The sequence below is a fragment of the Alligator mississippiensis genome, chromosome 8 (genome assembly GCF_030867095.1).
Source record: "Alligator mississippiensis isolate rAllMis1 chromosome 8, rAllMis1, whole genome shotgun sequence".
Classification (NCBI taxonomy): Eukaryota; Metazoa; Chordata; order Crocodylia; family Alligatoridae; genus Alligator; species Alligator mississippiensis.
Window position 1 is genome coordinate 6,366,640 of NC_081831.1, and position 15,124 is coordinate 6,381,763.

The 15,124-nt window shown below is 38.2% G+C and overlaps 1 protein-coding gene across 1 annotated transcript in view; it reads left to right on the plus strand.

Annotated features, from left to right (window-relative positions):
• SMURF2 (SMAD specific E3 ubiquitin protein ligase 2) overlaps window positions 1-15,124 on the plus strand; it is a 94,003-nt gene that overhangs the window by 47,675 nt on the left and 31,204 nt on the right. Inside the window, exons 4-6 of the mRNA XM_006271232.4 lie at window positions 8,399-8,532; window positions 10,355-10,420; window positions 13,356-13,440. Coding sequence (XP_006271294.2) covers window positions 8,399-8,532; window positions 10,355-10,420; window positions 13,356-13,440 — 285 coding nt within the window. The remainder of the gene's footprint in view (window positions 1-8,398; window positions 8,533-10,354; window positions 10,421-13,355; window positions 13,441-15,124) is intronic.

Sequence of the window (15,124 nt, forward strand, 5' to 3'; positions counted from 1 at the left end):
TCTGTTTGTCTGCAGTGTAACTTGGTGATTTTTTCCTTCAGACTCATGTGCTTTCAGTTTGTTTTCTTGTTCTACTTTTCTTTTTGCTGTTTTATTCCCTTGGACTTGCATCATTTTTATGTCCTGAGTGTTACAGCAAAGGTTCCTACACTACTGTGATCATTTTGAGCCCTTTGCTGTATGTAGTGCATTAAGTAACATGACTAATACATGCCATGTATGTACAATATTATTCTTTTTCAGTAATCTTAGGGGCAGGATTTTTCATACAATGTAGTGAGATTTTACAGGGTTTATATTTTTTCATATTTATTTGATTTCCTTCCTTTTCCTTTTGTTCTTTTTCACTATCTCCTTAGTGACAGCTAGAAAAAGATCATGAACTGTTTGAAAAATTTACCCTCCTTCATCACAGATCCTACCCTGGTTTCATTCACAAGATCTTCATTCATTCTTTCCCTGTCCCTGTGTTGTGGAAGTGTTTGTACTGGTTAAGGTGCTCCATTATGGATCCATTGCATTAGTAGACAATGGCCTTTTCCATCAGTTTGCAGTTTCACTATATCACACTTGTACTGTGGGGTTGAAAATAAGAAAAACTGATCTGTTTTATACCACTACAGCACATCTACATAGGGGTGTCTATACAAATATAAATATTTCTCTATAGACAGGCATTTCATTTGTGTGCCACCTCCTGTATACCAAAGTGTGGAATACTTGTGGCTCCAACCAGTTTCCTGATTCTTCAGCTGGATACTTATGTGAAAGTCTTGGTTTACAGTCACATCAGGACTTTCCACTTCCTTGAATGCCTACGTGCATTCATACTTTAGAATCTGAATTCTTACTTCAGAATTTTTCTCTGCAGTATAGAAGCCATTTGTATTAGTGATCCACAAAGTGTCTTGATGATTGAATGAAGTAATATTGTTTTGCTGGTAGGTGTATTACTGTTTTATAGCAAAGGACAGTATTTCTGCCAGAAGTTTTTTGAGGTTTTGTGACAGTCAACAGCTATTGTATTGACCCAAATCCAAGACTGACTCAAGTTTAAGACTGCCCTTCCAATAATTAGATTTTATCCATGGAAAATGATAAATTTGTTATAATTTTCCACATATAGAATCTAATTGGTGGAACCTCATCTTAAATTCACCCATGAGTGCACCTACCCCCAACTGCTATGGCAGGAAAAGTAGCAGCGGGGGGGGAAGGGGCCAGACTCCTGTTCCTTGTCCCCATGTACATATTCCTGTCCCCAACATGCCTATGTCTGCCTGCTTCCCACTTCCAGCCCCCCCACTTCTCTTCCTGCAGCTTGCCCCCCACCCCTTCTCCCCCATACCTGCACCTTCCTCTCCACTCCCAGCTTCCCTTTGCAGTCTGCTTCCTGCTCCTGCATGCCAGCCCTTTCCCCTCCCCTTTACTCCATGCCCACCCCTTGCTCACGGTCCACAGCAACTCTGCTTCTTTGGTGCAGTCAGCAGCCACAGTGGTGGCCCAGGCCCAGCCTGGCCAGAGAGAGGCTGTGGCAGCTCCTGGCTGGGCCATGTTGGGCCTGGGGGAACCAGAGCAAAAGGTAAGGTGGGAGAGGCAGGGGATGGAGACCGGCACAAGCACAAGGGATGCAGGAGATGGGTGAGCAGGCTGCAGATACCCCCTGCACACACCCTATAGTCTCCCCTGTGCTGCCCCTCCTGGCTGCGTGCCTCCTCCTCCACCAAGCGAACCGTTCTGGCTTGGGGCAGATGGTCGCTCAGCTCTGGCTTCAGCTCTAACCTAGGGCCAAAGCCAGAGCTGAGCTGCTGCCTTCCGTGAGCCAGTACTCAAGAGAAGATGATGCTTTCCCCCCCTCCCCGACCATGCTGGTTGAGGGGGCAGGGAAACCTCAGTTTGGATTCAAGTAAATATGGTAAAGCTAAGCTCTGCCCGTGAAGCTTTATTCTCATTTTATGAATGAAGTGGTCCAACAGCATTTTAAGTAAGGGTGGAGAAAAATGTTACTATGTTTGCATGTTTAAAGAACTTGAAAATGCCTTTGATTTTTTTTTTTTTTTTTGTGAGCTTTTAAACCTGTCAAGGTGTTGATTCATGCTAACTAAGTGAATTCTTTACATCTGCAGGATTTTTTTTCCCCAGACATGCTTAGTAGCTGTACTTACTAGGCATTGTATTCAGGAGCACTTGTTTTCCAGGCTACTGTGACAAGTATAGCAGGGAAAATGGGTGCCAGGTGTTGAAATATGTTTAAATTGGCAGCAGTGCTCAAGAATTGCATTTTCTTTTACCCTTGTTCTTTTCTTTTTCTTTCCACCCTGAACCCACTTCTTATCTTTTTGGAAATGCCCATCAGAGCACATTAATGAACATCTTTATAGAAACAAAGTGACTAAAGGGGAAAGCAATGAGAAGACAGTTTTGCCAGCACTCTGAATGTTTCTTACAAGCTTATGATAGGAGGAATAACTGGGTAAAACTTGATGGTGTTTATTTCTGTTTCCAAGTTCTGGGGTAAAACTGCCAGCAGACCAAGGAAGACAAAATAAAGCCAATTGCAGCTTAGTTTAGGCATTAAGGGTGGGGGCTGCATTGCAGTGGTAAAGCAGTAAGTAGTTGCTTATCAGAGCATCTAATGCTTGCCTTTTTTGGGGCAGGGGGAGAGGGAGAGGTGTGGCCTTAACATCTTGCTGTGACAGTATAGTGAAAAATTAATTAAAAAAAAAAAATAAAGCAAATTCTTCCTTCTTTCTTTCGCATGCTTTATAAGCAAAATGGACTTTCAGCTCATTTTGCTCTGTGCTTTACCTTTACAAAATGGAATGGGGTATGCTTGCAGTGGGACACTCTAGTCCATATCTTTGAACTAAGGAGAATATTTTCAGTCTAGCATTTTTATGCTGAACAGAAGTAGTTATTGGGCTCCTGGCAAATTATTGTATTCAGCTGGGGAAATTTATGGTGTCTCTAGTGTAAAACATCTAAAATCAGCTACACATTAAAGGGAAGCCTTAACTTTCCTTAAAGGGTTTTTAGCCCTCATTTTCACTTGTTTTGAATTTTCTGTTCCTGTCTCTCCAAACAAATGTTCATGTCCATTTGTTTAGGTTGGCTATAAATTACTCCTTGGACAGAAGCATGCCTTTCCTCCATAACTAAGATGTATTTTTGTGAGATCTGGAAAAGTTGTCTCCAGGTTTTAATTATGTAACAGACTCTTAAAAGAGATTACATGCTGGTGTTTCTCACCACTGTGAAGAATCAGCAATCTTAGAAAAAATAGCTTGTTTTCAGATCTACTATTATTGTTCTTACATGCATGTATCTTTTTAAGGATATGATGTCATAGGGGAGACTTTTCTGCTTAAATCCTCTAGTTTGTTTCCCTAAATGATGTAGAATTAAAAAATGCTATGTGTAATTAAGGACCAGTGTCCAATTTTATCTCATTCAGTTATTCAGAAGTAGTCCCCTTTTGCTCCCCTTTTTCCATTTAACCCAGCTTCTCTCTTTGTTCCTTTACTCAGTTACCTAATAACACTAAATCTAATTGTAAGCAACCTCTTTTGTGTTATGAACAGAAATTACCATGTCATAGTTCCTGTTTTTAAATGCATAAAACCCAAACTCTATGTTGGATACATCAGTCTCTAGGAAGTTTTCAAACATACTTTTATTCAGTTCCAGGTTATCTACTCTTGTTAGTTAGAGGTTCCTTAAGTCTGAGGACATTATCCAACTCATTTTTCCATCTTGAGGAGCCTTATATTATTTGCTTTTAAGGCTCTGTAGAATACATTAATCTATGTAATATTCAAATGTAGCCTGAATTTTTACTTGAATAGAACAAATACCAGGTTCTGGTTCATCAATCCAAAGCAAAATGTCAAAATAAGTAATACATTCTTTTGTAGAAAAGCTAGAAGAATATCATAGTAAGACTAGTAAGTAGCCTACTGCCAAAGACCAATGATTAAACCATGTAATCTATGAGGATTATTTGCTTTACTGTCCCTTTCTGAAAGTAATTGTATAGTGGAATTTAAAGGCATCACACTGTTTACCCTAGCAACATGCCATTGCATGGGAACGTTAGTCTCTGACTTACGACACTTGCGCTGTTACAGGAAACAGCATCCGCGCCAAGGATAACAGATGGTGTCTCAATGGCAAAATGCCTACTTGGTTTCTTCTGTGGCCACAGAGTATTGGAAATCACCCAGAGGAAGGTGCAAATATGAAGAAATTTTAGAACTCATATAATTAAACATAGCAATTCATATTCTTTCTACTGTAAAGTATTTTGTGCCTTTGAAGTTGGAAGGTTTTTTTTGTTGGGTTTTTTTTTTTTTTGAATAGTTGTAATAGGCAATATGCAGTAAAGTTCTCTTGGCTACATCATTTCTGTTGAATGCCAAGTTTGGGACTTTTCATATAACAGATTAACACTTGCAGTCAGCCTTTTAATGATAATACATTCGAGGGTTTAGTAAGATGGATCTGTTGTGATGTATTTGGGGAATAATGTTTGAATTAGATTGCCAGTTCTGAGAGACCTTGCATTCCATAAGCCTGATTCAGCCCAGTAGATATCTAGTTCCTGTCTTGGACTTTTTTCCAGGACTTCTGCACTATGGTAGGAAACATTATTTTTTCCCCCCGCTCCTCCCTTTTTGGTGTATGTGGCCCCTAATTCAGATTAAAATGTGACAGGAAAGAGTTGAATTTGTCGGAGGTTTAGCTTTCTCAATCAGCTGGGTGTGCGTCAGGAAATATCTGGGAATCCTTCCAGAAAGAAATTGCCAAATAGATGCTGTCTGGAGGCAGTTTAATATCAGTAGAATATCATGCTTGTCCTGGTAGTGTTCCCCTTTCTTCCTTATTTTTCACTGTTTTTGTTGTTGTTTTCCTTATTGCTCACGCCTTTTCCTGAAGTTTGAATAATTATACTTAGTACTGCTGCTATGCTTTTCCCATTAAAAGCACTAAAAACTGTATCTAAGCCTAGCACCATGCCCATGATGTATTCTCATGTTTTACAAATGGGAAAATGGAGGCAGAAAGTGAATGACTTGTCCAGAGATGCAAAAGGAATGTGTGTTGGAGAATGAATTAGAAATTGGGAATTCCTGGCTTTCAGTCCTGAACTCCTACCTCTTGATGTTGAATTTATCTGCTGTTTTGGGCAGGAGTGCTGCTGGGCTGCTATCACAGAAGTGTGCTGTTGTTTTTTGTTTTGTAATTTTTTTTTTTTTTTAAGGTAGGGAAGATTCCCTTCCCACTCACTTTGTCTCTCCTAGGCTTGGCTCAGGTGTCACAGGAGTAGAAAAGTCACTTGACATTAACTCTTTCTAGATGGATAGGCTCTGAAGGAAATGGTTCCTGGATGTGGGTAGACCACTTCAGATAAAATAACAGTTGAACTCTTTGCCTAAAACTTGATTCAAACTTCAGACAGTAATTCAAGTATTGACCTACCTCATTTTGTTAAGAATAGCCTGTTTTCAGAAGATTTCACAAGATCATATTCTCACGTGATGAACCTATTTTTTTCAGACGTGGGCAATACAGATAGATTAGTTTTAGTACCCAGAAGTTGGCATGTGCATCCAAACTGAGCTTTTTGAGGTTTCTCCTTCTCTAGTACTATTCATCTGATTTGTACTGACAGATTAGAGGCAAAGGTAGGTATTGAGTGTGGGTGACAATGGAGGTGGGAAAAGTTCTTTAACTGCTTTGCTTTTAGATTTGGAATAACTTTTCTAAGTAACAAAATTCCCAGGTAGGCTTTGTCTTTCAAAAAAGAAAAAAAAAAAGTGGAACAAATGCAACTTATTCCAGCAGTGGACTTGCTCCTGCCTTCAGTCTTTAAAGGCCATCATAATATTTTGTATCTGAAATTAGTTACTAATCATTTCGCAACAGATCCACTCGTTCTTGTAAGAAGTGTTTTTCCAAAGGAGGACAAACAATCTTTAGTTAATAAAAATCATTTGCTTTGTTTCCTTCACTTAAATGTTTTCTAGAACTAGATTTCCTGGCCCAAAAGTTCAAAGTTAAAAATGTTAGTTTTAATATACAAACTCTCACCTGCCTGCTACAGAAGTTGTAATAGTGTCTCAGTTATGAAAACTTTGTAGGTAGAGTGGGGGCATTAAGCAACTAAACATTTCAGGATTTGATCAACTGTCCTACATGCTGTTCAAACAGCTCTTGTTAAACTTAATGTAAAAATGTCATTCTATGACTGTCTTTTTAAAAAACATGGAAATGCAAAGTTAGTCGTAATAATTCTTATTTCTCATGTGCTTACTTTGGTTCATTAAGCTTTTAAAAACAAAAATAACACTGTAATCTTCAGTTTCTGCTGTCCTCCCTTCCAATTTTTTTTTTTTTGTGGTTTTTTTCTCCACCAATTCAGTCTTTAAATTAGCAGTGTCAAGGTTGATAGGCCAAAAATCTGACCTCCCTTTAAGAGTTGCATTATCAATTTAATATTTTGCTAACAACATCACTGTGTGGTGTGGTTTATATTTTAATTTCTTTATTCTGTCTGTCTGTCTTTCAAATGGTACTCTCAGTTGAAACCTAATACAACAAAACAAGGCTTGGTTTTTGTTGTGTGTGCATGTTGTTTTTCTCTCCACACTCACAGGCATGCACCCACAGTAACGCTCTTCCCTGCTCTGCTTGTCTGCTCTGTTCTTGTATGCAGGCAGTAAAGTGATATCGCCCTGAATCCTGCGCTCTGAAGGCCTGCATACAAGAAAGAAGCAGGGGGAAAGCGTTATGTGAGCACAGATGCACTTTAAAACCCAGCAGGTAGGTCTAATTTTTGGTCTAGCAGCCTTGACAGTGTTATTTTTAACTTACGGAAAAACTGCATTGAAGTATTTTAGCAATAAGAAGGTTAATGTAAGCTAGGGACTGGGGTAGGAAGTAATTTTTGATAGTAGCACCTAGATGGCTGAATTGATTGATTGATTTTTTAGCTTTTGTTCAAAAGAAGCGTTATGCTGCATAATGCCAGAATCTGAGAGTTAGGAATGGAGGATTTTTAAGTACTTTTCAAGATCAGGACCATATTTTTTAAACTTGTATGTTCTAAGATAAAAAACAAAACTAAGCAATCAGTGTTGAAGTACTGTTGTAGCTGTGATAGCCCAGGAAATACGTGAGGCAAGAATTCTTTGTGGGTGATTTCTTTTATTGGACTAACTAGACAAATTTTGGGGTTTCATAGTATGCTACTGTGATACCCAACAGCTCATTTAAGTGTATCCCAACCATACAGTTGGTCCAATAAAAGATATTGCCCACAAAAATTCTTACTTCTACACAATTAGATACCATTCATTTTTCCTAGACAGTGTTGGCAGTAGTTTGATATACCCCCCAATGCTTTTAAATACTCTTTTGAAATAACTTCATATAAAAATGGGTTTGCAAATAATAGGCTTAAACAAATCTTTTACAATATTATAATCCAGTAAATTCCGGTTTTCTAAGTTTGAGTAATATACATCTGCATTTCTCAAAGCATGCAACGAAGTATATTTGTAGCTATATGGATATTGTGTGATGATTCACATTGCACGGTGAGGGCATCCAGTGGGTCTGAACTGAGGTACTGTATCATCTTTGTTTAGCGATTCAGAAATGAGTCTAAAATAGCACAATTTACATGATGGTCTGGGCATTCGTGTATTTTGTGACGCTAGCTTATTTCCCTGAAGACTTTTTAATTTACCAGTGTGTAACTAACATCACCCACCAAAGGGCCTCTGAAGTGGAATAACTTTAATTCCAAGGAACTGGAGAGGCAGAATTGAAAGGAAGCAACTAGTATGAGGTTGTAAAAGGATACAAGTAAACATTATGATCTTTTTTTCTGGCATCTCAGTTATTAACTGAGCACCCACTACTGCTAAAGCAAACATGCTTAACTGTATGTATGTGAGTAGTTCATTATTTTTATGGGACTATGCACATGCACAAAGTTAGGCATGTACATAACTGTTTGAAAGGTTGTGGCTTTGGGGTCTGGTCTGAATGCCACCAAAATCAATGGCAGTCTTTCAAACCACCTTTAATAGACTTTGAATCAAACCTTTAGGCCTGAAGACAGTGATACTGCTCTGATGAATAAAGGTGAACACATCTAGAACTGATGGTAGGATCCAGGATTGTAAACTCCTTTATATCCGGCTAAAAACCCTCACTGAAGCATAACATGAGTGTCCTCTCTGATGTTGATCTGCTATCTCTTGCTACTGGCAAATGTTAACCTTTGTCTATGGAAATATTTTTAAAGATTAAAAAGCACTGCATTACCGTAGCATCCTAAAAATATGCAGCAAACTATCTGTAATACTACTTTATTTTTTTCCTGTTTCAGATACATTGGGAAGTCTGATTCAATAACAATCAGTGTATGGAACCACAAGAAAATCCATAAAAAACAGGGAGCTGGTTTTCTGGGTTGTGTAAGACTCCTTTCAAATGCAATCAACCGCCTTAAAGACACTGGTTGTAAGTAAACTAAGTATTACCATTTCCTGTGTTTTGAAGCAAAATTTATGTGAAGAGCTTTAAAAAATAATAAGCTACAGTTCTGCTTGTGTGGTATCTTTATTTTGAACTTCTAAAGACTTGTATTTACAGCTGGGAATACAAGGGATGCTTGACCCAGCAGATAGGAGTGATTTTTTTTAGCCTTTACCATTTCCTGCTCATGTTATAACAAAGTTTCAGAGCTTGACCTCATCTAGTGATAAGGCAAGGAGAGGTGGTGATGACCTCAACAGATTTTTAACGTATGACTTAGGTTTATCATCTTTATGAACTTCTTGAACTTTGACTGTTTAATGAAAAAAAAATTGGTTCTTTTCAAACTTTGAATGATTTGACTGAACCCTTTATCTAGTCACATACTCTGTACTTTGATCTATTACTTGAATATGCACTAGGTGCTCTCAGAGTTGTTTGCCTTATTTTAACTATTGCCTTATGGTCTGTAAACATTAGATATAATAAGTCTTAACTATTCCATGTTTCCCAATGGAAAAGGGAAACAAATTGACTTTCATGATTCGTTTGACACAGTTTCCTCTCATAACCATTTCTGTGAATTAATGGTATGTTTATATATATTATTTCCCAGTAGGACAAGGGCACGAGTAGAGAGAGTTTCCGTGCTGGAAATGCTTATAATAATGCATTTCAGATGAGGCCATTCTGAAGGTTCATCTTGAATCCTAAGTCTTCGTTTCATGGCTCTGTTGCATCAGTCTAGTTTCTGACTGCCCAAACTAAACTTATTACAGTTTATATGAAATTGCAAAGGAAGACAAGAGCTACTTCTGGCCTTTGTTAGCCTCAAAACTCTGAATCTTTTCAGAATTGTAGTCTTTTGGATTCCAAATGTTTACATTGTTTGTTCAATAAATTATATTATAAGGAAGCGACTAACGGAGACCTTTAACTTAGTTTCAAATCTTACGTTTAGAATTAATGTTCCTTCAGTTTCTGTATTTATAATTTGTGAGGAAATGCTGAACAGTGTATAAAGGACTTCAGTAGTAGTGTGAATTTATCATTTTAAGAAAATGTTAATTAAAAGATGTAAGATGGCTTTTCCTTCTTATGTTAATTTCAGTGGAGGCCACTGAAACTGGTAAGACGACATAAAGCCTAGTTAGCTTTTCACAAAGCTTGATGAAGCACTTTCGACTTAAAGAAAAACAAACACAAAATAATCTGGATTCCTGAACATGAAGTAGGAACGAAGTTCTAACTTCTAAATGGTTGTAGGTTGGTCAGTAGTTCAGTGCATAGTATTTTGCTTAATTGCATGGACCTGGTACTGTCTAGTATAAGGGCGTGCTCATTTGATTGATGGTCCAGGTTAGCTATGTCTATGTTAATATTGCTATCTTGCAGTAGTATAGGATGGCATGGTGACAGTGGGTTATGATAGTATTTGCTACTCACAAAAGAAAAGATACCGAGTTACTTGCAGCATTGTGCAACAAATCTGGGCTTTCTGAGTACAATCTCTTATGTATGCAAGGAGATATTAGGTAGAAAGTAAGAAGTTGGGGAGGAGAAGACTTCATGAAGTTGAGGAAGAAATATTTAAAAACATAGTAGTATTTTTTGTAATTTTTTTTTTGACTTTCACTTGTTGATGCATGAAAATAGAATGTGTTGCCTCAAACCATTTGATCTTCTTTTCTCTGTGAGTTCTAATGATCGTAAATTAGGTCAAATCCTGCTCCTGCAGTACCTTAGAGTACTCTTTGAAAGCAGAAAATATTCTGCATGTAACACAAGATGTTTTCTCATTTTCTAGATCAAAGGTTGGATCTATGCAAACTTGGGCCAAATGACAATGATACAGTTAGAGGGCAGATAGTAGGTAAGTGAAGATTTATTTAGTTCATTTGAAATTATCTTCTAGATGGTTGTTTTTGGATTTGAAGAATAATGCTTTTAAATTTGATACCACGTACAAAACATGCTTTGCGTAACCAACCAGAGAATACACAGAGTTACTTTGCTTTATTTGGGTCTTGCTACTTTTCTTTTGCTTCTGATGTGAGGCAAACACACTATTTCTTAAATAACCCACATTTTATGAAAAGAAAACTGTCTTCAGTGTTGTTATGAAGGAGGCTAGAGATGAGCTCTGGTGTAGCTTTGTTTTATACTTTGATGTGGTTAGAGTTTCCTTCTGCTTAACTTGTCTTACGCTTATCCTAGCAGCTATGCTGCGTGACTGGTCCTTCGTTCCTAAAGCCTTTCTTTTGTTTTTTTTAACGTGCTCATTGTATCAGATTTGTTGAAAAATAAGCAACCAGAGACACATGGGGAGAATTTCTCCGACACATGGGGAGAATTTCTCCTTTTGCTGGGCTCTGATGTAACTGCATCTGATCATTGCAAAGGGTAGTCCTGTGTATATCAGTCACCACAGTGTGGATGGGTATGAGAAGGTTTGTATCCCTGTGGGGGCAGTTGCAGTCTATGAATATTTCAAAGATTAGAAAAAGGATCTGGCCACAGCATTCACCTCCTGGTCAGGAAATCTCCATGTTGTACACCTGATTCACCTAGCTGGGGAAACTGATCAGTAGGTGAAGGAGCCAGAATGCAAAAGGAAACCTTGAATTTTTTCTTTAATTCTCCTCAAAATTCTCCAACCACTTGTATGACCATGTTATGTCTGCTGAGTTTTACTTGGCTGCAGTGCTTCCAATCTGCAGGCTTTGTGAAATAGCAAGATAGCATTAAAACAGGTTGTGTAATTGGATCAGATGGTGATAGAATCATTGGTATCATTAGTGCGTTACTGATGCTTTCATCCATATTAACATATCAGTTTTCTGAGCAATAAGAGATCAAACAGACACTTGTAGCAACTCCTTTCAGTGTGCTGATCAAGTATCCATGGTTACCAGCTGAAAAGGTATGTTAGTACTGCTTTTAAATAGTGTTCAGCTCTTCCCTGAGAGAACCACAGCATTTGGAACTTGGCAATATCTGTATGTTGTGTTTTGATATATTATTTTGAATAAGCTCTTACTTGAGCCACTGTTATCTCTAATTTGGGATACTCAGTGGGTTTGCAGAAATTCCTACCTTTCTTTTGTTGAAGATTGCTCTTGTTAATGTCCTTAATTTTTTTATCAGTCTCATGAATGCAGTTTTGTGAACGAGTGAGTCTGAGAAAATTAGGTGATCCTAAATATGGTTGCTGGACAGCGGCGAGAAGAAGGGTCTTAATTTAAAATAAACTGGTTGAAATGCAGAAATTGGATTAGATTTGTAAGGGGTGAAGTGGCCTAGATTAATTGATAGAAACCAAGCACACCTCCAAGTGGGGCAGTGAGCAAGAGGGAATCTGTGCCTTCGGTTACCTAAGCGGGGGAGAGAAGGGTGTTACTTCTGGGCAGTGAATACAGAGTCCCTGACGTGTCTCAATCTGGTAGCTCTGTTTTGTGCCACCATTTTATTTCTGATGTTGCATTACAGATAAAATGTTATAAAATTAAGCCTTGCAAAACGTTCATCCTCTGATAAGCAGAGAGGATGTAGTTGTTTTTGTTTAGTTCAGTTTTGTCTGTTTGTATTGCTTGCCAAACCTCCCTTATGGGCAGCAAGTTGAACTTGCAACATGTATGTTTGCAAACCAGGATAAATCAAGCATTCTGTCTCTAAAGAAGTTAAAGGTGTCTCTGTCTCCCTAATCATAACCATTTTGTAATTTTAATACTCATTAAAAGTTCAGCAGTAATAATGCTGTTTAGAAGGTGATAATGCAAGCAGGTGGCACTTCAAGATGCTTTTGGCTGAAAATTTGGTGTTGGTCCTGGTGAAGTTGCCAATTGTGATTCATTGTTTTGTAGTTTTGTGATACGGACAGAAATTCATTTTGAGCAGATTAAAATTCTTAAACCTATTTTCACTTTAGATATGAATGGGATATGAGCTCTTCTAGGCCACACATTAAGCAGAAAATTCCAATTTAAAAATTCCAGTTTATAATTATAAGAACAACAGTTTTCCACAAAACATGTGATTTCATAATTGCAGTGCAAAAACTTAATGCAGAAAACCAGTGCTTTAAACTGTTTGACTGCAGCCTGTTATACAGTTTTATAAGTGTCTACTGACATAAATCCTGGGTTCTGATAAATGATTCACAATAAAGACTTAAACATTTAATTTTTTTACTCTTCTCTGATATTTGAGTTTAGTTTACTTTGATCCATAATTGACATTGACTCTAGTGCTTCCAACATTTACACTGCCTGTTTTTGTGCGAGTCTCTTGTGGTGGATTTTGCCACACAATCCAACAGTTACTAGAAGGTATCTAAACCTTAGTAGAAACATTGTGTGTTAGGATGCTGAACAGAACAGTCTCCTGGGTTTTTCCAGGTTCTATTAGAAGTCTGAAACTGATGTTACACCATCCTACTTGCTGTCCTTGCTACTCTGCATGAGGATGCATCTCCTTGAGTGCTCCCAGACCAGCTGTACAGTTTTACACTTTGTTGTAGTCTGCCTTGCATAGGAAAGATGAGTTATGGCTTCAGGAGTAGCTTCTTTTTCCTACCTTACCTTATGCTTATACCCTTGAAAGTCAGCTTTTTTCAAAGAAGTGCACAGAGAATTATCTGTGGGAATCATACGTTGACCCTTCATAACTTTATTGGAACTATAGGGAGGAAAAATATTTGGAAAATGGTTCAATTTAGTCTTCCTCTTAGCTGTACCATTCCCGCCCAAACTTGACTGTGATTCTGGTTCCACTGCAGTATTTTTAATTACCTTGTTTTATTTTAATAGTCAGTCTTCAGTCCAGAGACCGAATAGGCACAGGAGGACAAGTCGTGGATTGTAGTCGTTTATTTGATAATGATTTACCAGATGGGTAAGCAAACACCACTATGATATAAATACACAAAACACAGCACATGCAGCAAGTAGAATTATTTTAGCTTGAATTTTTGTAGTAATGAGTAGTCAGTGGGAGAACAGACTGATTTTTGTCTCTTCAGATTCATGTGCAAAGCAACAAGAGTATTTAATTTGGGAGCTTGGAGGTATACCAGACACTGACTTTAACTTCAGAATGTTGCTTAGACTGGGTGTTAATATCATGAGTTTAGCCTTTGTCTGTTTTTGAGGGGAACAGTAAGTGCATGCAAACTCTCCAAAAATGAAAGACAGAGCTGGGCAATTTTGAATTACAGAACACAATTCCTTGCAGGAATACAACAAAAATCTGCTGTAAATGTTGCCACATAATCTACTAATCAATAGTACCTGTGTAATAAAAGTATACTTTGTCCCCTTTAAATTATGATAAAGAAAAGAGCATTGTACAAGTTAATGGAGACTTTCTTGCTGTACTTACCTGGCAGAGGCTGGGTTTAGGATTCTTGTTCCCCATTGAGAGTTGATGACATCATTAACACCTAAAACAGTTTGGGGAGCTTGGAAAAATGCTCTGTTTTAGATCCTTCTGCTGTCATCAACCTTTGCAGAGAAAAGACAGATCCTTGAATGTGATTCTTGGCAGGTAATGACAGGAGGAAGTGATTTTTTTTTTGTTTTGTTTTTTTTTTTCAAATATTTCACCTTTAAATGATCTCTTAAGTCCTCAACAGCATTCTGTTGATTTTGGAGTCTGACAACATGAAGAGAATTCTTAAAGCTGTATAATTAACTTTTAAGTCTTTCCTATCTGAATACTGCTTAATTAAATGCATCAGTGCAAGCTACCGGCAAGTGAAAGGTAAAAAAAAGGCAGATAGTGGAAAAACAAAGTCCTGTGATTTAAGGATAACAAGTAGAGGAAAGTAGTTCATACCAGATCCTGTATACGTTGTCTTAGCTAACAGAAGTTTAGCAGCTCCAGCAAGTTTCTAGTTCTTCATCTTAACTTGACTGGTTGTGTTAAATCATTAGTTCAACAAAATTTTAAGGAGTGTAGTTCATAAGAAAAGTTGGAGGGGATTATCTTGTGGCCAGAGCTGTTGGGAAACAGTCTTCCTGCCCTGAAAACTTTGAGATTGAATTAATTTTTCCTCTCTTCATTGCAATGAAACTGAAAACTTTTCAAGCTTTCTAAAACCAATGAGACCATGCAGAGAAGAGCCAGTCATTACTTGTTAAGTCAGGACTGGGCAAAATATGGCCCACGGGCCAGATGCATCATGCCAGGCCATTCTATCTGGCACATGGGGCCCCTAAAAATTTAGAAAATGGATATTTATCTGCCCCTGGCTGCCTGTCATGCAGCCCTCGATGGCTTGCCGAAACTCAGTAAGTGGCCCTCTGCCCGGAATAATTGCCCGCCCCTATTGTAAGTGCACTTCATGGTTGCGAGACATCATTTTCAAGGCTTTGCTTTACCATTCTCTCACACTCCAGATGAGTGGTTCTCTAACACGGGGTGTCCAACTGGCAGCCTGCAGGCACCGTCCGTGAGGTGCACAAGGGGTTAAGTTGCAGCCCCCTGGGTGCTACTGCCTTTATAGCTCAGGCTGCAACACTCTAGGCTCCCCCTCCCTCCTTCTGGTTTCACTGCCTGTCCTCGCCCCTGCAGTGGG